This window comes from Opisthorchis viverrini (assembly GCF_000715545.1).
Source record: "Opisthorchis viverrini unplaced genomic scaffold opera_v5_156, whole genome shotgun sequence".
NCBI lineage: Eukaryota > Metazoa > Platyhelminthes > Trematoda > Opisthorchiida > Opisthorchiidae > Opisthorchis > Opisthorchis viverrini.
The window spans coordinates 769838-794737 of NW_008751814.1; the positions used below are offsets into that span (position 1 = coordinate 769838).

At 44.9% G+C, this 24900-nt stretch overlaps 1 protein-coding gene across 1 annotated transcript in view; it reads left to right on the top strand.

Annotated features, from left to right (window-relative positions):
- T265_07091 (hypothetical protein) overlaps window positions 1-23289 on the top strand; it is a gene marked incomplete at both ends in the record, with an annotated part of 35800 nt that extends 12511 nt beyond the window's left edge. The window contains 6 exons of the mRNA XM_009172529.1: window positions 2812-3487; window positions 5218-5400; window positions 9009-9310; window positions 12204-12533; window positions 21146-21331; window positions 22293-23289. Coding sequence (XP_009170793.1) covers window positions 2812-3487; window positions 5218-5400; window positions 9009-9310; window positions 12204-12533; window positions 21146-21331; window positions 22293-22844 — 2229 coding nt within the window. The remainder of the gene's footprint in view (window positions 1-2811; window positions 3488-5217; window positions 5401-9008; window positions 9311-12203; window positions 12534-21145; window positions 21332-22292) is intronic.
- Window positions 23290-24900: the final 1611 nt, after the last annotated feature.

The following is a 24900-nucleotide window of genomic DNA, read 5'->3' on the forward strand; positions in this document are numbered from 1 at the left end:
GAGCTGTCTGTTTTACTAAACTGCGGTTGAGTTACAACTGAGGCTTCAAGTAACGTACGAAAATGGCCCCTGAATTCACACTCAACACAGTAATTTGGTAAAGGTTTATAGCTTCGAACTATCGGACAACTATTCACTTCAAGCTTAGACAAGCGTTATGCTTAACTAGATGCTGGACTTTACATGCCCACAATATGGTCGGAGTTAACATAGAGTAAGAGAACTAATATATGCTTCAGTAAGTTTGAACATAGCTTTTACGTGTTTTAGTGCGAGAGGCAAGCAGGTTTTGGTCCAAAAACCGTGCGCGCTCAACTGTAATACGTTGTCCACGCAAAAACCAACCTCAGCTTGGATCGCGTGTTGGACGGTCAAATAGACCTTCCGTTCAATGCCCCCAATCTATTTATCTCTGCTGATTCCAGCAGTTGCCTGCATGAAACCATTTCCCAAATACATCCGAGAACAACCCGGCCGAAAACAGGAAACTCCACAGAATTTGCTAGCATTGATGTAAATGGCATTCCGATGTTTATTACCGGTTTACCGACAAATCGATGGAGTCGCCATGGGTTCTCCTCTTGGTCCCTTGTTGAGTGACATTTTTATGGGCAAACTGGAGCTTGGTCGATTGAACGGTGAGATTAGACGTGTCGAAGGTATGTAGATGAAATTTTTATGCTAGTATCAAACGGTTACGAAGTGGATGCTGTCCTGACCAACTTCAACTGAGCGCATCCATCCACCCAGTTCACTTTTGAACCTGAAAGTGACAGCGCCTTCCACTTCCTGGATGTTATGTTAGACTTTCCACGGGTTCATTTCAGAGGTCTGTCTACAGAAGACCCACGTGGACGGGACAGCACACAAACTTCCTGATTTTTGTGTCACTGAGGCGGAAACGAACCCTGATTCACACTTTAACGAACCGAGCAAAACGTATTTTCTGTGCTGATACACTGGGCTCTGAACTGCAGCATACTGCTAACGTGTTCCGAGCCAATGGTTATCCGGAGAGATTTATAACCAAGAGTATGTCCGACCGCCCTATCCAACCGCCTATCACGACTGGTGGAAAGAAACCAATATACTTGAGTTTACCGTATAAAGACGATCTGTTGGCGGACATAGTCAATCGCCGCTTGTTTCAATCCCTACAACGCACGTTTCCGGCTGGAACTCTGCGGTCTTGGTTTATAGCTAACCCTTTGCTCAACTTAAACCTCAAAGACAAGATGCCAGTCTTCACCCAGAATATGGTTGTGGATTCTTTCTCATGATGCTGTTCAGCGGAGTGTGCTGGGCACACGACACGGCAACTCTCTAAGAGAATATGCGAACACCTCTCTTACCGGAATACCATTAGTCTCAACAGTTCAGACAGAAGCTCACCACCTAATTGGACACCGGGCACGTAGTCGTTCCAACTGAGTCATTTTACATCAGTTTATGTGTACCAAATAGACTACCAGTATCTATCCACTGACGTTGCTTGACTACAGCCTACGCAGTCGCTATAGGCCTGCTAAACCCCGTACTGTGCTGTCAAAAACTTTTCGTACGAACGCTGAGTCTACCTTGGTCGTGTGACACGAATCAACCGGCCAAGTCACTCAATGACTAGAAAGAATGTCTCACAGCATCCAGCTAGATGCGACATGGGGTGCGCAGACACCCAGTCGTTTGTGTCTCCACGCTTTGCATTTCACTGACCAATCTTCGCTGCGTATTTCATTTTTCGCTCCTATTTTAACCACTACATATGTACATACAACGAAAATAATGTCACTGTGTTCTTTTTCAAACAAGCGATCGTGATCAAGTTCAGGCGTCATACAACAGTTCTCTGATGTGTTTGACGAACGGACACGCCAGCGTGCAAACTCTAGAACACATTCAACCAGCTACCACAATCGAAGTTCACAGAGCTTCGTCGGGCGTGTGGAGTGACCCATATCCAAATTGTCGATGTTTGATCCACAGTCGAATAGCGATGCAGAGCGAGTCGTGGACACTAGAGCGTGCGCTTTTGTAGTTCAGGGGAAACGAAATGACAGAGATCCCTGATGGCGTATCAAGTTACAACGAATCCGTATTCAGATGATGCAGTGTCACTAGCGGAAACACCTTTCTGACCCAAGTTTTAAACACTGCTTGACTCTACTCAACCAACGAAAAATCAACTATATTGTTGCAACACGCGAACAGAGGAACAGTTCAACCGGAACGACCGAGCGCTCCCTCAACGAATCATTGATAGTGATTACAAGAAAGTCCTGTTGGGATTGAAAACCCGAGTGAATGTATACAGGTTCACTCAAGCCATGATGGGCCGAAAATGAGATGCCCAACCTGCTGATGTAGTCTCCTTGCTAATGAAATAGAGTGGAATCAAGAAAGGAAATCAAGTTTTCGGCGAAGGGTATCGTTGTACAGTTTGATTCCTGTCGTTGTGGCCAGTGTTAGCTAGGATAGCTGGTCGAAATTTTTGCGAGAAACTCGGCATGTAATGAAGGACCAAGTAGGGTTCAGTGTTGAATTAATTTGGGGCTAGCAGCCCCACTTCTACAGGGAGCAACTTCTAGGGAGCAATTGATTTTAGGTAGTTCGGATGGTGCTGGCTTCTAGGTGAGGAAACCGCCTGTTTGTCAGAAACACATGAATATTTCTGGAGCCATAGCAAGCCTTTTTTCTCAACATGTCATCTCATGTCACCGATGGTTCTCTCCTCTTTCGCTGTGTTATCTCAAGCGCACCTTGTCCATTTACAGCCACATCCTTTTCATTGTCTTCTTTTGTTTTGTCACATAGTACGAGGTCACAGACCTTAACATTAGTAGTCGTGACGGCGATACACCACTCTTGACTGCTGTCAAGGATCGTCGGGAGGCGGTCGTTCTCAGTTTGTTGAATGCAGATCAACACTTACGGGAACAGCAGCAACAACAACAGCCGGAAGAAGCACGTCAGCATCAGACAACGAAACCCAAGAACTCCGTTTGTCGCACAGGCTCAGCTACTGCGAATGAAACTTCAGTGCACTACCCAACCATTAGGACAGCGTCCGCCAAGTCGTCAAACTCTGCAACATCCCGGCTCACGCTAGCTTCGGCAGCCAGTGCAGTATTCCGTATTGCGAGCGGTTTCAACGATTTTACCGTTATGCGTTCCTCTTCGGCTGCTGCAGTCAATGTACATTCAGTGGGTCATAAGGCGGGATCGAAGGTTTTCAAACCTCCTTGTTCTCCGTCCTCTCCACCAGTTTGCGATGAGATGGACGTGAAGGTGGTCGAAGCGCGCCTATCAGCGCAGCAGCAACTCGTGAGTGCAAAACACTTCAAAACTCAACCAAACGAATTGGATGTGGGGTCACCACCCAGCAGGCGTCCTGCTGTTGCCTCGAGTTATAGTGGCAGTGCCAATTTGTTTTGTGCTTTCCGGAAAACGGATCAGTGTCAAAGATGTCATAGCATGGGTAATCCTGGTGGTAAGTTACAATTTGTTCCGTACCAATGACTCCATTTTATTGTGACCGTCTCCTGAGGAATGATCATTCCGCCTGACGGAACCTTGTTTCTATGCGAGTCCGCAGGTACGGGAATCTAGTTCTGGTTCCAGTGATGCGCACCACGAGCCAATCGAAGATCCAACCGTTCCATATTCGTCTTGACGGTGTCGATCGATTTTTCATTGATAACCTAAGCAGTATCACCATTCAGGGCAGGTTGGTAGTGCCACTGTTTGTGGGTTTCCTGTCGACCTTTTCAGACTGCGGCTTCAGATTGCTGACACTATCCCAGTTTGAGAGAAGTTGGGGTCTTTTTTGAGCAAAGTAGATTACCTAAAGAGGTTGGCCAAAGATTATCTCTCCTGGAAGGTAGAAGAACAAAAGTGTAGTTGAAGCTCGAGACGCCTCAAAGGTTAGCTCATGATTTTACTGATTGGAAGTTCCATGGTCTGAACCCGACCTTGGGATATCTATTGCTTGTGTTTAGACTTGGGCAACGTGGAAGTATCTCTTCTCTCTTTCGGGCGACGTTGCGACCTTGCACCGTTAGAGTTTTATCATGCAATGGTTACTAATTTTTTGTCAGATTTGTCACAAAACATCCCATATACATTAAACCTCGATTGACTTCACGTTAACTTCATGTTACCAGTAAGTAGTTTCTAGTGATATTTCGATAGCCAACAGAAATCCTCTTTTCTGGAGATGTCAGCGAGATGAGGAGGGCTGGAACTCAAGTTAAAAGAGATCCAGGTGTTTTAATTTCAAACCTAAAAATTAATTTGGCTTCCTAGTCTCGAATTTATTAAGCATATTCTGATGGCGTTTAGGCATCCGAGTTAGGTCACATCCATGTTTGTCAGTCTCGTGGATTGCCGCAGGTTGAACGGGTGGCGGTTGATCTGTTTGCCAACCCAAGCGAACGTTTTGCCGCCATTCGAGGAGGCATCATTGTTGCGCGGTTGAGTAGGTGGTAATGGATTGCCAATTTCACCTGGTTGGATTAGACATTCTGTTGTTCTTACATTCCGAAAAGTGAGGTTTATTAAACATAGGACAAACGCGCAGGGTCAGGTGGTACATTCAAACTAGAATGATATGAATCAAAATTCAACAAACCCACTAACTCGCGGAATACACTTCTAAGCACACCAATCCGGCTTTCACAGAAGACTCAGCTCAATCCCAGTTAATTTCCTCGTTTATACTACTCTACTTTTGAATGTGCTACCGCCTCACGTTACACTTAGAGCGGTATTCGAGATGTCGCAGTGTATGTTCTTAACAGAAGCTACTCACAAGGTTGCGGAAAACTTTTCGGTAACTCACGACTGGTTTCGCTCTTCTTGGGGCTCATCAAATAGGCTTATTTACTGAAATCCCAATTGGTGAGCCGATGAGTGTATTTCGCAAAGGAAAGTAGCAGGTCGTGTGCTGTCTGCAACCTTGTGAGTAGTTTTCTCCAAGCATAGCGACTGTCCGAAGTAGAGTTTTTGAAGTGTTGATTACAGGTACATGGCATTACCGTTCACTCGTGTTACTATAAAGTAGAATTTACTGGCGATAGATTAAGTGTTCTTAACCGGCACCCTGATTGGGCACCAACGTTTGGTTATACATCCAACAGCTAATCCAACGGCTGTTTGCCGTTTTCCCATTTGCAACCACTGTTGTCCCCCTTTAAACGCGCTTTCATTCCGTACCCTCAGATATCAGCGGGTGGTGGCAAAGTTGTGACCGGCTCCAGCGTTTGCTAACAAAGGCCACCTCTTCCATGCATTCATCAAATATCGCTGCAGCTTCCCGTCAGGTACCTCCTCAAACTAGTGTTCGACCCCTACTGGATTTGGATAAACCAGACAAGCTGGGTGAGTCGATTTCTCCACTAAATCGTAAGTTTGTGCGTAATCGGGTGGTGCATGTATCACAGTCGTTCCCCTCACGAAAGAGGACTGATGGAAAGTGACTTTCTTTGTGGACGGTCTTTCCGGAGGAGGGATAATTTCAGTAGCTGTACTCTATCGCAGTCAACTGAAGGCCCCTATTGGCTCCTTGCTTAAGGCCAAATCACACAATTTCGACTGATAACTTGGATTTCATCGTGTGTTAGAGTTTGATAACATTGACCTGCGAAGCGAGTTTCGGTGCGCCAGGACGCCAATTGGAGATGACGATCCTGGATCGATTTGATCACGCCGAAAGTCACCCGACGCAATAAGTAGCAATGCAGTCACTTGCTCGGTATAATGAATATTTTTGTGATGCCTCAAGACTGTTGAATGTAGTTTCCTAATAAATAAAATCGCTTTTGCTTTCAGCACTTGCAATCGTGGGTTAGTCTTTTTGATACATGCAGACCGGTTCTTTCGGATATTTGTAACGATAATTCGTTTATCGGCATGGAACAAGCATAGCAAGCGCTTCCGAGTATGTTCCGAGATCTTTTGAGGAAGATGTCGGTCAGTTCTGCCGAAATGTCATCATCATCATCGACAACATGACATCAGTGTTCAAAATCGTTGCTTCACTGCCGAAATGTGCGTCACAGCAAAGCAAGTAAACCTAAAGATGGTGTGCGAGGAGAATGATCATTCGCACTGGGCTGTCAAAACCAGGGGCAATTCTACGTTTTTGAATGGAATCCTGAAGTCACGTTTGTTATTTGTTTGAATGGTCGTCCTCCTGTCTTTGCGCAATTGATCTGGGGGAAACACCGGACTCGAGTTCCGCTCTGACTGGGAAGCCCTGACAAGCGGGTCATTCAATCGACACAATTAGGACTGTTGTTGGGTCATCGTTCGAGGTGTCGAACAGACCAGTCACATAGTTCAGGCGTGCTTATGTCCGCCTGTTCAGACGTGATAATTCATGCGCGTCGAGCGTGCGAGGCTGGAGTAGTTGTAACATGCTCACCTCGCATGTCAGATGCCCCGAATTCAAATCCCGACACGGCGTAGGATACGCAGTGCTGATGTGCACTAAAAAGAACAAAACTCGAGTCCAATACCTCACCTCTTTGGTGTGAACTCATCAGACTAATTGCGCTAGGACAGAGAGGACCATTCAAACGGGTTGTGTGGATGTGACTTCTACGAATCCAGAAAACCTACAACTGACCGGGAAACTCTCGAAAGTCAACGAAAGTGACCGCTCCAAAACAACCACCAATTAGCTTTCACAGAAGGGGGTAACAGATGTGTCACAAACGACAGAGCAACTCCAAAGCGTGACCTTTCTATCGACTATCCTGAGCAGTCCTCCGAACGAACTCCTGTTGCTTTAGCTCACCGTAACATACGCTCTGCTACAGTAAAAGCACCTGGTCTACTCTGAAGATCCATTTTCTCCAGGTGTGTATGAGAATCGTTCCGGGGAATGCGATGCTACTTATATAGGAGAGACTAGCAGGCAATTAAGGGTACGCGCTGTTGAAAACAAGAGACATGTTCTTTTTCCCCCTCAAAATGATTTTCAATACGAAAAACGAGAGAGAAAAATCAGCAATTGCTTTACACTCTGCAGGAAACCATACACTCTTGTTTGATCAGGTTCAGCCAGTTCAAAGAGGATTCTCGATACATGCAAAACGAGGCTGTGTGTAGCCTCTGGCGTTTCACATCTAACTCATGCGCGCCAGTCGAAACGATGGTGATACTACTGATGGGGGGGGGGCATGCGAGCAGTATGTTTTGTTCATGTAAATTCGCTTTGTGTCTCTTGAAAAGGGAGATCGGTTGCGGAATTTGTGGAGTCGCTTTGTAACATTTACTTGGATTTGAGCAATGAATGATTGGAGTCAGTGAATATTCAGGAAAGTTCAAGAAGACGCGTTCAGGAGAAGATGGATGTTCAGTTTTTGTAAATAAGATGCAAATGGGAGGTTTGCTTCACTGTCCAGTTCCCTGGTCAGTGGGCATTTTCTAATAAATAACTCCGCAGCGAAGGCCTTCTTCCTTTCACTCGTATTAGCCGGCTGGTCAGGTCTGATCAATATTCAGACCAACCAGTCCGCTGGCGCGTTGACATCAATGTCAGATCGCAGGCGTAGTCATGTCCCCTTGACCAGTCCGCTGACGTCTTTGTAACGGTATTCGTCGTCTTGTCTTCTCTCATATTTCTTTATAATTCTAATTATTCCACTCTTGGGAAACGTTACTCGAAGTGACCGAAAAGTCGGGCAATGAACCTCGGTATACTAATGTTGTGTTTGACCGTAGTCAAACCGGTCCTTTCGTTACGTTTGTGTTCTGTCTGTAAAAAGATGGGTTCTAACAAAAGAACCCACAGCGGCCACCGCAAAATGCTCCGGCTTCCCTCCCGCACAAACTGTTGGTCGCAACCTTCAGTTTGGAAGGTACGCTTTCAGACATGGAGGCGGTGTTCATTCACTCGGCTTGATGATCTGATTCTCAAGTGACCGCCTAGTTGATAGTTTCACCTTTGTTGATGCTGCCGAACGCCAAAAATTTCAGGAAAATGTGCAGGATACCGAAATAAATAATCTCACACATATCCTTCCCAACACGAAGTTGTTTCACCTTGAACGGAAGGTGCCTATTTTGAACAACAGTTTACCAATTAGTATGTTCCTGACAACAGCCTACTTTACGGTAGTGAAGCACAGGGTTTTTTGCTGAACATACTTCGTCCGGAGCACCTGGCTCGTGTGAGTAGTCCCCGGGCTGTGTTAAGGGATCGCCAGGTGGAAGCTGAAGAAACCATGGATAGGCCATCCCTAGATTGAGTGCTGTCCTCATCTGCTGAGGGTTTGAGATATCCAATTTCTTTCTTAAATTCTGTTGATGGATAATGATCCTGCCTTTAAAGCCTCCTGCACGTTTTACATTGGTAAACTTGACTGACACGACCTGATAAATCCATTGCCCTCAATATCATATCCATCATCAGTATCGGTTCATCTATCAGACCTGCTTGCTTGCTGTGCTAGTACGAACAAGCAGTCTAACTTCTAAGGTTTATCGATATTAGTGAAAAGACAAATGACTTTCTGTGTGGAGCTGTTTATTAAACAACACAAACTAAGCGGTTATACGCCGTTAGGCACGAAAGCAATATTCTCATCTGTACAGTTTTTGGAACATTCTCATGCGCCCTCTTGAACTTTTCCGGACGTTCTTTGACTAGCAAACAACTATGAACAAGTACCTCAAAGCGTTTCCATAATTTCCATGTTAATCTTCTATCAGATGCGGGAACGGAGCTTTGACACTTTACCGGATACTACTCGCACGTTTCGTCAATAGTATGCACTGTTCCAGTAGTATCGCTGTATATTCAAGCAAACAACTCAGTGGTGGTCAATCTCTCCCGAACAAACCACTCCCTCATTGTATCCAGCCAAGCGCAAAGGGAGTCACGAAAATCCCATCTAGATTTGCGGGAAAAACCTACGCTTTTTTGTGTCATTGTGAGTCGTATCCTCCCAAACACAGCTTTAAGTTCTGCTCTCAGTCACTCTGTCATTTACTTACAATGGCAGGTATGACAGCACTGATGATCGCCGCAGAGGCTGGAAATAGCGGCTTGGTAATGGCGATGGCTCTTATCGCCGCTGGCTGTAATGTGGCTGCTACAGACAAAGTAGGCATGACTGCGCTTCACCATGCCTGTTACGTTGGATCGTTGAATATGGTTCGATTTCTGTTAGAACGTGTTCAACCGACCACCGGCTCAAACGGAAAGCTGACCAGTTCTCCCCAGCTCTACAGTGCTGCTCAGCTTTCATGCAATACTTCCGGTGCTAACGGTCGATTTTTTTGTGCAGATTTGTTGGACACTCAAGTACGTTTCAATCTGCTTAGCCTTATCGTCTATCCCTTTCGAAAGTACTTTAGCGTTTAGCTTATTTGAAGCGCAGGAGCTCAACATTCTCAGGGAGCTGGACTCATCAATCATACCTTAGTACATTTAGAGTTTTCAAAACTTTTGTTGCATGATATATTCCAGTATTAGTTACCGGAAATCGGAAAAAAGGCATGAGGTGTATAAGCCAGCCATGGCCTTTTGCATATCAAACTCTAGTCCGATCTCTGGTTTTCATTTGAATGTAATTTGAAAGTTGAACGACCAAATGATGTCATCCCTAATTGCGTACCCAAATTAATGCCCACGCTGCTAATCTATGGGAGTTTTGTTGGATCTCGTTTCTCTGAAATATATGCTTCGCAACTTCGTCTAGAGTGACCTCCGCACATCTTTATTTACTCACCTACGATATAACAACATTTGTTGTATCGTTATAGTGTTCTTACTAAAAGACTGCATCTGTATTACGAGCAACAAGGAATTCCTTGCACATGGAGTCCAGGTATCAACAAAACTGCTTAAAGAGGCTGCTGATTAGGATACACTAGTTAGTGTTTTACCATGTCCATTTTTAAAAGATTGTTGCTTTGCACAGACGGTTGATCATGGTCGACGAGGATTTGCGATCCACACAAATGGACCAGGAAAGCAGAGATGGCTCAGTGGTTAAGGGGCTAGTTCACTGACCAGAAGGCCCTTTTTCAAACCTGACCTCTGCATCCCATGTCTATATTTGAAAAACCTGTCAGTATCTCGGCCCTCGTCCTTCCTTCGGGCGGCACAGCAGTTAGGCACCGTTGAACTATTACTGTTATTCTGTTACTAAAGCCGTGTACGCCAAGGTGAAATTTGAAAAAATCTCATAAAATCTGACAATTTGTCAGCTATGAACAGTGTACCATAGGTCCATCGGTCCCATCTTTTACGGTTTCGATCATCGGAAAGTGGGAGAATGTGGGATACACAGCCAAGCCTGGGAGGTGATGGCATGTTCAGTTATTTTGATAAACAGGTAGCTAGACAGTGAAGGCGATAGCTTTGATGCACGAGCGCCACTAACTGCGCGATTGGGTCTTTTATGCAAGTGTCATTAACCGTTGGTGAGTAGAGTCTCTGGGTCCCCATCCAGGGAGGTGACAGTTGCCGATCCGACTAAGTTTGCTGGTTTCGATTTGAGCAATGAATGATTGGAGTCAGTGAATATTCAGGAAAGTTCAAGAAGACGCGTTCAGGAGAAGATGGATGTTCAGTTTTTGTAAATAAGATGCAAATGGGAGGTTTGCTTCACTGTCCAGTTCCCTGGTCAGTGGGCATTTTCTAATAAATAACTCCGCAGCGAAGGCCTTCTTCCTTTCACTCGTATTAGCCGGCTGGTCAGGTCTGATCAATATTCAGACCAACCAGTCCGCTGGCGCGTTGACATCAATGTCAGATCGCAGGCGTAGTCATGTCCCCTTGACCAGTCCGCTGACGTCTTTGTAACGGTATTCGTCGTCTTGTCTTCTCTCATATTTCTTTATAATTCTAATTATTCCACTCTTGGGAAACGTTACTCAAAGTGACCGAAAAGTCGGGCAATGAACCTCGGTATACTAATGTTGTGTTTGACCGTAGTCAAACCGGTCCTTTCGTTACGTTTGTGTTCTGTCTGTAAAAAGATGGGTTCTAACAAAAGAACCCACAGCGGCCACCGCAAAATGCTCCGGCTTCCCTCCCGCACAAACTGTTGGTCGCAACCTTCAGTTTGGAAGGTACGCTTTCAGACATGGAGGCGGTGTTCATTCACTCGGCTTGATGATCTGATTCTCAAGTGACCGCCTAGTTGATAGTTTCACCTTTGTTGATGCTGCCGAACGCCAAAAATTTCAGGAAAATGTGCAGGATACCGAAATAAATAATCTCACACATATCCTTCCCAACACGAAGTTGTTTCACCTTGAACGGAAGGTGCCTATTTTGAACAACAGTTTACCAATTAGTATGTTCCTGACAACAGCCTACTTTACGGTAGTGAAGCACAGGGTTTTTTGCTGAACATACTTCGTCCGGAGCACCTGGCTCGTGTGAGTAGTCCCCGGGCTGTGTTAAGGGATCGCCAGGTGGAAGCTGAAGAAACCATGGATAGGCCATCCCTAGATTGAGTGCTGTCCTCATCTGCTGAGGGTTTGAGATATCCAATTTCTTTCTTAAATTCTGTTGATGGATGATGATCCTGCCTTTAAAGCCTCCTGCACGTTTTACATTGGTAAACTTGACTGACACGACCTGATAAATCCATTGTCCTCAATATCATATCCATCATCAGTATCGGTTCATCTATCAGACCTGCTTGCTTGCTGTGCTAGTACGAACAAGCAGTCTAACTTCTAAGGTTTATCGATATTAGTGAAAAGACAAATGACTTTCTGTGTGGAGTTGTTTATTAAACAACACAAACTAAGCGGTTATACGCCGTTAGGCACGAAAGCAATATTCTCATCTGTACAGTTTTTGGAACATTCTCATGCGCCCTCTTGAACTTTTCCGGACGTTCTTTGACTAGCAAACAACTATGAACAAGTACCTCAAAGCGTTTCCATAATTTCCATGTTAATCTTCTATCAGATGCGGGAACGGAGCTTTGACACTTTACCGGATACTACTCGCACGTTTCGTCAATAGTATGCACTGTTCCAGTAGTATCGCTGTATATTCAAGCAAACAACTCAGTGGTGGTCAATCTCTCCCGAACAAACCACTCCCTCATTGTATCCAGCCAAGCGCAAAGGGAGTCACGAAAATCCCATCTAGATTTGCGGGAAAAACCTACGCTTTTTTGTGTCATTGTGAGTCGTATCCTCCCAAACACAGCTTTAAGTTCTGCTCTCAGTCACTCTGTCATTTACTTACAATGGCAGGTATGACAGCACTGATGATCGCCGCAGAGGCTGGAAATAGCGGCTTGGTAATGGCGATGGCTCTTATCGCCGCTGGCTGTAATGTGGCTGCTACAGACAAAGTAGGCATGACTGCGCTTCACCATGCCTGTTACGTTGGATCGTTGAATATGGTTCGATTTCTGTTAGAACGTGTTCAACCGACCACCGGCTCAAACGGAAAGCTGACCAGTTCTCCCCAGCTCTACAGTGCTGCTCAGCTTTCATGCAATACTTCCGGTGCTAACGGTCGATTTTTTTGTGCAGATTTGTTGGACATTCAAGTACGTTTCAATCTGCTTAGCCTTATCGTCTATCCCTTTCGAAAGTACTTTAGCGTTTAGCTTATTTGAAGCGCAGGAGCTCAACATTCTCAGGGAGCTGGACTCATCAATCATACCTTAGTACATTTAGAGTTTTCAAAACTTTTGTTGCATGATATATTCCAGTATTAGTTACTGGAAATCGGAAAAAAGGCATGAGGTGTATAAGCCAGCCATGGCCTTTTGCATATCAAACTCTAGTCCGATCTCTGGTTTTCATTTGAATGTAATTTGAAAGTTGAACGACCAAATGATGTCATCCCTAATTGCGTACCCAAATTAATGCCCACGCTGCTAATCTATGGGAGTTTTGTTGGATCTCGTTTCTCTGAAATATATGCTTCGCAACTTCGTCTAGAGTGACCTCCGCACATCTTTATTTACTCACCTACGATATAACAACATTTGTTGTATCGTTATAGTGTTCTTACTAAAAGACTGCATCTGTATTACGAGCAACAAGGAATTCCTTCCACATGGAGTCCAGGTATCAACAAAACTGCTTAAAGAGGCTGCTGATTAGGATACACTAGTTAGTGTTTTACCATGTCCATTTTTAAAAGATTGTTGCTTTGCACAGACGGTTGATCATGGTCGACGAGGATTTGCGATCCACACAAATGGACCAGGAAAGCGAGATGGCTCAAGTGGTTAAGGGGCTAGTTCACTGACCAGAAGGCCCTTTTTCAAACCTGACCTCTGCATCCCATGTCTATATTTGAAAAACCTGTCAGTATCTCGGCCCTCGTCCTTCCTTCGGGCGGCACAGCAGTTAGGCACCGTTGAACTATTACTGTTATTCTGTTACTAAAGCCGTGTACGCCAAGGTGAAATTTGAAAAAATCTCATAAAATCTGACAATTTGTCAGCTATGAACAGTGTACCATAGGTCCATCGGTCCCATCTTTTACGGTTTCGATCATCGGAAAGTGGGAGAATGTGGGATACACAGCCAAGCCTGGGAGGTGATGGCATGTTCAGTTATTTTGATAAACAGGTAGCTAGACAGTGAAGGCGATAGCTTTGATGCACGAGCGCCACTAACTGCGCGATTGGGTCTTTTATGCAAGTGTCATTAACCGTTGGTGAGTAGAGTCTCTGGGTCCCCATCCAGGGAGGTGACAGTTGCCGATCCGACTAAGTTTGCTGGTTTCTGTTTTCGTACTTCGTAGCCAGGTCATACATTGCCCACATCTTGGTCGCTTCCACTCAGAACAGGGCTGGGTGAAAAGAGCTCTGCGAGGTGAACGGTCTTCTGGCATGTCTTAACCAACGTAACCTATGGAGCGTGAGTAATTCATCTGTTGCGGGAGATTTTAATTATTTCCAAGACCATCCGGCGTAGTTCAGTGTTACTAGTTCGATGTTCCCACCAGACCTGACCGATTCTTCGAAGAAATCGATGATCAAACACTGTTATCTTCTGTATGTCCTTTGCACGTGAAGTCACGTTTCTGACCCATAAAGCAGTTTGGGTCGCACTGCCGCAGTGTAAACTTTGCCCTTGACAAACAGACAAACTAACGTAACGTCGACGCCATGTCTGTCGGAGGTTGGTTAAAGCTGTCCTGGCTTTCCCGACTCGAAAAATAATACCGTCTCCAGCCACTCCACTGGGACTGCCACAGCTGCCCAGGTAAACAGATTTATCTACCATATCGATTGGCTCGTCTGCATGAGGTTTAGATTTGATCTCACTCAGTCTTGCAGCTCAAGTGGAGCGCGAATTTACTGACCGGAAGGTCCGTGGTTCGAACCCGACCTCTGCCTCTCGTCTTCCCAGCCTAGGCTTGGGCGACCTGACAGTATCCCAGCCCTCGTGCTTCCTTCAGGTAGCTTGGCAGCTAGGCACCGGAAGGGTGTTACAGCTGAAAGATCTTTTGCAGCAGCAGTACTTTATACTTTGCAGGTGTGAAGCACATGCCAAACTGTGCGGTAGAGTTATTCAGGTTATTTAAAATCGTTTGCATTTGGGAAGGATATGAACCAAGGAGACCAATATCATCCGCATACCCAATGTCTGCAAGGGAACATCCCGGGAGCACTTCGACTTTCTTGGTTTCAGAGACAGGCAGGGAAATTTCCACAGCACATCAACAACAAAGTTGAAGAGGAAAGGTGAGAGAAGTCAGCCTTGATCCACCCCACTGAACGTGGTGAACTCAGGCGGAAGCTTGCCATACACTCGTACGCGCCGACAGGAATTCGCACACAGGGCCCTCATTAGGATACAAAATCAAAGCAGCTGTCAAACGAAGAAAAAAGACTAACGTGAGACGTTTGAAAGAGTAGCGCTGTTCAGGAATTTGTCTCAAGTTAAGGATATGGTCGCTGCATCCTCGACCAGGGCGAAACCCAGCTTAATTCTTACAAATCTGATCTCTCGATAATCCATCAACCTGTGCAAAACAACGTCAGAGAGTATCTTTGATACGACGGATACCAGGCTGATATCACGATGGGTTCCACATGACATTCTTGAGCCCTTTTGAATGACTGGGGTCACGGTCGAGAAACTCCATTCGAATGGTATTCTATTTTCGTTCCAGGTCTATGGTCGCCAGACTGTTCACCAGGACCTCGCCACCTTTGAACAGTGTGAGGTGCAGACCATCCACACCAGGTGCCTTGTCGCGCTTGATATCTCCCGCTAGATTTCTGCTGATGATGGCGGGTTGGTGTCAATGTTTCATTCTGGCCCGCTGGGTTCTTCCAGCTGTTGTGTTGAAGGAGAACAACTGAACTGTTCTGTGAAGTGCTCATCCTACCTTTAAAGATGACGATTAAGGGGGTAAATTGTCGTTCGTCTTTTTCGCGGTCGAGAAACTCCATTCGAATGGTATTCTATTTTCGTTCCAGCTCTATGGTCGCCAGACTGTTCACCAGGACCTCGCCACCTTTGAACAGTGCGAGGTGCAGACCATCCGCACCAGGTGCCTTGTCGCGCTTGATATCTCCCGCTAGATTTCTGCTGATGATGGCGGGTTGGTGTCAATGTTTCATTCTGGCCCGCTGGGTTCTTCCAGCTGTTGTGTTGAAGGAGAACAACTGAACTGTTCTGTGAAGTGCTCATCCTACCTTTAAAGATGACGATTAAGGGGGTAAATTGTCGTTCCGTCTTTTTCGCATATTGTTTCACTGACATCTGCCTGGTTGATCGAATCAGTTGAAATAGGTTGCGGCTGTTGCCCGCATCTAAAGTCTTGTCCATCTCCTGGGCCTTCGAGATCCACCAGCGTTGTATTTCAATTGGTGGTATGGCCTTTCTGAAAGCAATAAGGTCTGCTGATCCCGACGGTATCCAGTGTTCATTTGGTCGAGTTGGATAGCCTGGAAAAACAGTTCTGAAAAATGAGATCATAGCTTCTTTAACCCGCTTCCATCCAACCTTCATGCGATCTTCGTCATCCGCATGGCTGTGCATTTCCAGTAGAGTTCTATCCAGATCAGCTCGATATTCTTGAGCCACTGAAACTTGTCGAAGTTGATTAATTGAACTACTCTACTTTCGCACGTGTAATGCTGACGGAAGAAGTGATAGCCGGGCCCATACGATAGCCTGATGAGAATCAAGCTGCGTACACCAGAAGGAACGACAATCCCTAATTGAGGCTCTCCATCGGTAACTGATAGCCAGATGGTTCAATTGAGTCTGTTGATGCTCTAGTCGTAACGTAATTAAGTTGATTATCAGGAGGTAACAAGCACTGTTTTACTCGAATGATGATAAAAATAGATATGATAGGAAAAGTAGAATAAACCAAAAAGTGACTTATCGTTTGAGGACAGTTGTTGAGAGTTCCTGAAGGGAGTTCCAGACGCAGTACAGCTGCTTTATACCTGCTACACGTGTTCCGTAGTTACCCCTGGAGATCAGTTGACTTCCTGTCCTGTGCGCACACGTGTGTGTGTTGGGCCGTGTTGTATTCCTATATATTGTGTGAAGAGGGGATTGCCCCTCTGTGTTTTCTACTTGCACGAACGTGAATAAAACTTGACCTGATGTGGTTGAAGTTATTAAACCTGGCGTGTGACGCAAGTGGTAGCCGCTTAAACAAAAATGGATGGGAAGTTGTAGTGTACATGTTGTCGGCTGAGGTTGCAAGTGGGCAGGAATTGTCACGTGGTTTGTGTGTTTGTGACGCGTGACTTAGAGAGTGACCGCTACAAGTCCACGAATGTCTTGTGATAGGTGGCCTCCAAGTAACTCGATGTGAACATTTGTGTTGGAAGCTCGTACTGGCCAGGAACAGACGATGATATACACACAACTGAACAAGCCACTCCCCATTATCCGTACGCTTAGCAGTTACTCCAAATCCACCACCTGACTGTGCTTCTTCCGGGTGTAGTCGACCAACTTGAGTATTCATATCACCCGGCAGGGTTACCTTATCCGTCCTTGAATGACCATCTTTGTGACGACCGTCTCTCGGATAGCCTACTGGCATACGTACATGTGATCCTCCGTCATGAAACTCCTTTAGTCTCCCTCGACAACTCCCGACGTGATTTTGAGCACAGACTCCTCCATGCCTTTGGTGTAATGCCTGCATTAAAAATTGCCATACTGCTATATGTACGTTTATATAGAATCCTATCAAGTGCCCACATTACCCTCTCATTAGCCTCTTAAGTACAACTTCACGCCGTACGTTATCTCGACCCTATAGTGACGACCTCCCACGTGTTATTTCTAGTATTTTCCCTACCCTTCAATGCCTTATGAGTTGGTCATCACAAACCCGTAGAGAAACAGAGCACTGGGATGAACAGCTTGGTGTGAGAGATGACTGAGAGGTGGTCCTTATGTTTTGGGTGAAACTGCGCTGGGAAGCCGGCGCTTCGTATATTGTTTGTCGTTAAGCAATGCCTTCAGCTTGCTAGTTCTGTATCATTCCTCCACTCCAGCTTGGTTTTGAGTTTTGGCACCGCTTCCACGGCAAGCTGCATAACCGCCGCTCATAACGCGAACTTTTTACCCTTTTTTTATCAGCTGTGTGCACAAATACGACATAATTACTCATCCATGTAATTAGTTAACTCCTCAAATTCTGTGAGAGGTGAAAACCGTGAAGCAACCAATCCCTCGTCAGTAATCTCTGAAGTCGACCCAACGTTTTGCATAGTCATCACAGTAGACAAACGAGTTTAAGCTTGAAAATAACTAGTCATTTTTATCAGTTGTGTGCACAAATACGACATAATTACTCATCCATGTAATTAGTTAACTCCTCAAATTCTGCATCAAATTGCCCAGCTCAGCGAACAAGCCAACGACCACCATAACTAGTCAAGTCCAGTTCAAGCTAATTTCAACAAAATTACTCAGATTATGTACTTTTCGGTTTGAGCATATGCGCACAGAGTTGCGGTAATCACAATTACCACATGAGCATCGACAAAGATGTCCATAGAGCTAGGATTAAGATACCACCAGATTGTGCATAGATTCTGCTGTTGCTGAGTTCTCTCGTAAGTACAACAGTTTCGTCACGTCAGTCAAGGATAGTGCTCACACACGCTAGAGGGAATGATAGGGCTGCACACTACTAAGATCAGACAGGCCTGTCTTATAGAGCATAAGGGGAATTTCTGAAGAGACAGTATACTTGAAGTTAACGAAAACTTCGACAGCTCACTTGGATTCAGTTGGGTCTCCCATTAAAATCGAATTAGCATGCAAATGGGTGAGCGCATTTCACAAACTCCGTACAATCTGAGTTCAAGTGGAACATAAGGTTGACAGATACTTGGAGGCTGTGCCTACCTGACGAGCCCGAAGTATTACGAAATCGGTCGTGGGTTATCGAACAGTTCTCGGCAACTTCATGAATAATACAAGTTAATACACTGATATCTTGAATGTTGAGCCGGCTGAAACATGAGGCGACTTTTGTGCAACACATCCAGTTGAAGAATATTATGAATGAAATGTTCAGCTGAGATTCAACTGATCCTCCCGTTAGAACCAAATTGGTATGCAAATGGGTATATTTCGCGAGATGTGGATTTTTGTATTTGAAGTGGACAGTAATGCTCCATGTTGTCCGGTCTGCCTCAGAATGCGAATTCTGAAACACGCAAGATTGGGCTGTTCGTATAGGCACTAGAATTATTTTTATGGTCACCAAAATAGATACTTCAAATGTGTATCAAACAACTGAGACGTTGAGGAATTTCGTGGTTTGATTTGGCAATTGCGTATACCTTGGTGGTGCGAGAGAGCACCACAAGGTCATATTTCGACCTAGGAAAAGTATAGTCTAACTGGTTTACATGTATCTAACTGGTCTGACAAGTGAGCAACAGTCAGCTAGGACACGTCGTTTTCTTCATTCGGTTCACCGGACATACTCATGCATGAAGTGATCGGACGTCTTGGAGAGTTGGTTTGTATTCATGCATTGCACAGACGTTAGACTAAGTGCTTGAACTCGCTGAGTACATTAGAGATCGTCGACGGACGAGTTTGCATGCTATACTAGCTGAATTGAGTCTTCAGTGAGGAACGGTATCTACCTCTGATAGATAAACCCATGCTGAAGGTGTTTCTTTTCACAGGTTTGTGGCATTTTCAGCAAGCCTATATTGTCAGGGATGGTCTAATGCTCTCTACCAATTGGATAATGGCTACCCTCCTGTCTCTGGTGCGTTTTTATTTGTATCTAGAGCTTTCTCGGCTTTATTGAAGTACATTCTAATATAGCAGAACGAACAGTTGATTACAGGTGGTTGGGGGATCTGTAAAATTCACATCACCCTCACAATGCTCCTCGTGTTCTGACGCAATTATTGTAGTGAGTTCATTCCAAAGGTGCGGGAAGCACCGAACTCGAGTTTTGCTCTTATTAGAGCTCACCAGTAGTGCATATTCTTGTTCCTACCGGACATCTAACATGCGAGGTGAGTGTGTTTACGCTCCAGCGGTGCGATTGGTTTGTCCGGACAAATTGTGTTGCCGATCGTTAGAACCGGAAGTAACGGTAAGACTACCGAAGCTCTCTCAAGCAGTATGCTTGTCCGGAGAAGCGGCTACCTTTGAACGATCCCTTACGTTAATCATTCTAAAGGGGGTAACTGTATTTCATTGTGGATTCTAGTCAGGTAAACCCTTGTTTTTGATACTGACCTGACATTTCTAGCACATTGAACTTGTAGTATTTTGTCAAAACCCCACTGTTTTATCCAGTGTTCTTTGTACGAACTGTGATGGCCAGTCAACAGTAATCTGCACTTCGAAAAGATAACCCAGTGGTTCCCGTTTCACCAAGAGTTGACTTTCATCGTACAGTCCTCCCTTAATTCCCGGTTACCACTACCAGTTGTCCCCGAGGAGATGGAATGTCGACAGCCCATTTATTATGGATTTCCCCTGGGTTGAGACATTTTCTTGGTTGTCTCATCGCAGCTAAAACATCTGTCTGTTGTCAATCAATTGGAAAATGTTTGGGACCGATTGGGAAGTCATCGTTTCAGAGGGGTTTCGTAAACAATCGGTGGATTTATTGCTGGGCAACGTTTCGCTTTTGATACAAAAGCTTCGTCAGGCCAAGTGAGTAATCCGGGTTCATCATAAAGACGAACCCCCCCTAACCGATCTATCCTAAAGCTTAGTCATCCCCACTAATCAACAAACAGGGACATCAGACTGAACACCCAGCACTGATCACGTCACTAGTCATAAGGAGGAATCTCACGGATTGGTTCCTTGACTGCCTTAAAACCCAATCAACCTACTTACTTACTCACTTGGCCTAACGAAGCTTTTGTGTCAAAAGCGAAAGTTGCCCAGCAATAAATCCACCGATTGTTTACCAAACCCCTCTGAAACGATGACTTTCCAATCGGTCCCAAACATTTTCCAATTGATTGACAACAGACAGATGTTTTAGCTGCGATGAGACAACCAAGAAAATGTCTCAACCCAGGGGAAATCCATAATAAATGGGCTGTCGACATTCCATCTCCTCGGGGACAACTGGTAGTGGTAACCGGGAATTAAGGGAGGACTGTACGATGAAAGTCAACTCTTGGTGAAACGGGAACCACTGGGTTATCTTTTCGAAGTGCAGATTACTGTTGACTGGCCATCACAGTTCGTACAAAGAACACTGGATAAAACAGTGGGGTTTTGACAAAATACTACAAGTTCAATGTGCTAGAAATGTCAGGTCAGTATCAAAAACAAGGGTTTACCTGACTAGAATCCACAATGAAATACAGTTACCCCCTTTAGAATGATTAACGTAAGGGATCGTTCAAAGGTAGCCGCTTCTCCGGACAAGCATACTGCTTGAGAGAGCTTCGGTAGTCATACCGTTACTTCCGGTTCTAACGATCGGCAACACAATTTGTCCGGACAAACCAATCGCACCGCTGGAGCGTAAACACACTCACCTCGTCTTCTTTATGATGAACCCGGATTACCCACTTGGCCTGACGAAGCTTTTGTATCAAAAGCGAACCGTTGCCCAGCAATAAATCCACCGATTGTTTACCAAACCCCCCGGAAATCTGTCTGTTGTGTTATTCAAATTAATCGCGTTCATCCACTGTACTTCAATTCACAGGACAAATACGGTCGAACTCCCATCTACCTGGCCGCTTGTCGTGGCCACACCGAGGTCGTTAACTATTTGTTGGGATTGTCGGCTGACTTTCACATCCCCAACAAAGAACACAAGTCACCCTTGTATATCAGTGCCTATTTTGGCTATTTGGAAATTACTAATACTTTGCTTCGTCATGGAGCGCAGGTAAGCCTCAGCACATTTTCTGGTAGTTCACCTAGGGTTTATTTTGGCTTGTCGAAACACATGCACAGTATTTCCCTTCCTTTAATTTCTTATAAACCTTACTCTAAAACAATTCTTATATTGCTGCTGTTACATTACTCCCTATCGGGGAATGACAGAAGCCCTAATTGTCGGGGTGTTTACTTGAGAAAGAAAGCGACGGTGAACCATCATTCGGTACTCATATTTTATGTTTTTTTATAGCCCTTAGTATGCTCAGTATTTGAGTGCGAGCAACATCGATCAACCGGACGAAATTTCGACAGACTCAGTTTATTTGTTTTCATTTGTTTGGATTACCTCCACTGTACACTACGTGGCGCAGACATTTGTTTCGCAGGAACATACTTCTACCTTATGACAGTCGTTATCCTTGATATACCCTGCTCCGGGTGATGATATCGCCATGTGCAATGCACTCCAGTACGATTTCATTAATATATCAGCCGATAGCCTCACCGATGATCTTCTCACGATACCTAAACTGATTCCACAATGCTTCCTCCAGAGTCTCCTCTGCCTTTGAGTGCTTGGGTGTTATGTGCAGGCCAAGCTAGTCAATTCCTTTTCATTTACTTATGGGAGGATAGTCTCTTAGTGAACAATCTCAAAACTGAAGAGTTCGTCACTAACATTATCCCTATATTTCATTTTTATTATAAAAGTAAATCCTTTGTGGACACTGTTCACTGATACACAGCTGGGCCACAATTCACAAATCCTTGCTCACTTTTCGTCTATTTCCTCGAGCTAGAGGTAAGGTGAAACCATATATTTGGCTGTTTTACACATTGCGAACAGGTCATTTACTTTGATGTGCAGCTGCTACACATTAGTGTTTTTTTCAGGAATTCAATTATTTCCTTTATGAGAAAGTAGGGTGCAGTTTTAGTAAACACTTCATCTTGTGTCTCTTCCAAAGGTCGACCAGGTGGACTCGCATCGCAAAACCCCACTTTACGTAGCTACGTACCATGGTCGTTCTGAAATTGTGGATCTTCTCCTAGCTGCAGGGGCGAACGTTAATTCAGCCGATAAGAACGGCAAAACTCCCTTGTATGTGGCTGTGCTCCATGGACATTTGGCTCTTGCTCAAAAATTACTCAACGCTGGTGCTTCTGTGAACCGTGTTGACCGTGAGGGTTTGGGTCCGCTGCATATGGCTGTCAAATTTCCCAAACTTGACATTCCAATGGTGAAACTACTGTTGAACTACGGCTGTGATCCAGTCAATTTGGCTAGCTTTACACGCTGGCTTTTGGTACATGGAATTATACCGCAGGAGTGCATCCACGGGGATGATGAACTGGCTAGTTGGCTTCACTGGGAAGAACGTAACGTGCGTTCTCTTAAGCGTCTTTGTCGCGTCGCAATCCAGCGAGCTTTGGGAACCACCGATTCCGTGCGTTGGAAGATTCGTCGACTGCCGTTGCCCGAAAACCTTTTGTCCTACGTCTCAATGAAAGAGCTGTGATTAGCTATTGTGAATCAGTTTTCATTGTGTTGTTTTAACTGCCTCTTGCGCGACGGCCATAGTGCATTTCTCATCTGGAATAGGGGTTATCAGAGTCATGATCCGAAGTTATTACTTTTCTTATCGTGGGTGTTGTTTTTAATCGCTTTCATACTCCGTTGTTATTGTCCACTTTTTCCTCTTCTTCCTATCATCTCATGTTCTCAGTCTCCGCCCTCAGTGTATCTTTAGGCGTTCGGTGAAAATATAATTATTTGACGGAGCCGAACAGTTTCGCAAATGCTTCACCTTCTTTGTGTTCAGTACTTCTGTTTTCTAGGTATTCAATCTGTTTGACCCCTTCGCTGAATTTTTCTTCAGCATGGTTGGCTTTATCAAGTGTGCAATACCACAGTGTCATGATTCCACTTAACACAGTAAATAAAGCATATTATGCCAGGTGTCCTTGAAATTCATAGGTTCTCACTTTTCTTACAGTTCGGAGGTATCAGACTCTACTATGTGATCCTTTTGGGAAAAAATTTCAATTCACACTGGTTGGCGTCGCCTATTTCTGAGGGTATTCAGAAGGAATCCTTACTTCTGTTATGTTGTACTTTTGAACGATGGTTGATCAGTCAGAGTAGGAGAGTGGAATTAGAAGTAGTATGGAGCACACAACCTAAGCGAATAAGGGGACCCATGGCTTAGGCGCACCTGGAACAGTGATATTACTGAAAGCAGCCGTGCTTTACATTGACATGATAGAGAAAATTGTTCAGCTGTTGCACCCATTCGATGCCGAACTATCATGCCACCCGAAGGAAGCACGAGGGGTGGGATACTTCCAGGTCGCCCAAGCCAGGACAGGGAAGTCAAGAGGCAGAGGATCAGGTTCGAATCACGAACCTTCCGGTTAGTGAATTCGCGCTCCAACCGCTGAGTCATCGAGGCTTCCGGATTTTCGCACAGAAAGCCAGTAATGTCCAGTTTATTTGTCACCATGTGTTTGGAGGAAATGGCCAATACTCCAGCATAATGGTATGGTGAGTTTGACTCCGTGCTAGGTGCCTCTGTCAACCAATCAATAAACTCATTTATCGTCCTCAAAAACCCATTGGGAATAGACCTTTCTCTTTCAACTTTAGGATGTCAAGCTAGATTTCTTTGCAGCACGGCCAAGAGATACTGTTGTTCTAACTTTCAGTGAGTTATCTCGCGTTTTCAATCGTTTTCGGCTCTTCCAGCTGTTTAATACCGGGGTTCTTCTTACATTAACTCTCGGTCTGAACCTCCCAAGCTAGCCTTCCGATCAAAACAACCAAAGGTACACAACGTTCATTAACACCCAAAAACAAGTCAAGGACACTCATACAGCGCGTCATGCAGGCGGTGACAACGTGGAAATTCTGTCGCACTCTGGATGCCTTAGTGGCAAGCCGTATTCGGTTGATACCGGATTATGGGTGACTGTTGGGTTCACACTCAAAAAATCAGCTGTCGACTCGACGCTGGACCTTCAAGCCTCCCGAACTTTTGCCAATCTTGTGCAGGGTAAGCTTTCCGGAAGTGACAGCGCTCAACTGCGACCTGCAAAATGTTATCCGTGTGGAGTTCCACCTAATACATTGAGGTCCTCCAAAGCAGCCTACTGCACCTTATATGGTGATCCTTCTGACCACTGTATATTAGTACTTTCTTTGTAGCTTATCATTACTCAAATTGTACCACTTTCTATCTCTCACCAAATCTCAGCTTATTCCTCTTCTCTTCATACCGAATAACTTTTGTTTAAATGAAAAAAAGAAATATGGATGCATACAGACAATACAAATTCTGCACTTCGTGAAAGGCGTGTTCCCTTCTTGCTGTGTCGAGTTACGCTGTCAGTGAATTAACGAGCGGTGATCTACCTTTCAGACTACGACGGGATAGAAAGTATCTAGGAATATCGATTTGGATTTATTGTGGTGGTAATAACTAACTGTACCAACGAACTGAGTTGTGTCATCTCGCCTATTTTTACTCACTCGATTTAACTACTTTGAACTGGTATTTGCTAGCGTTATCCACTACA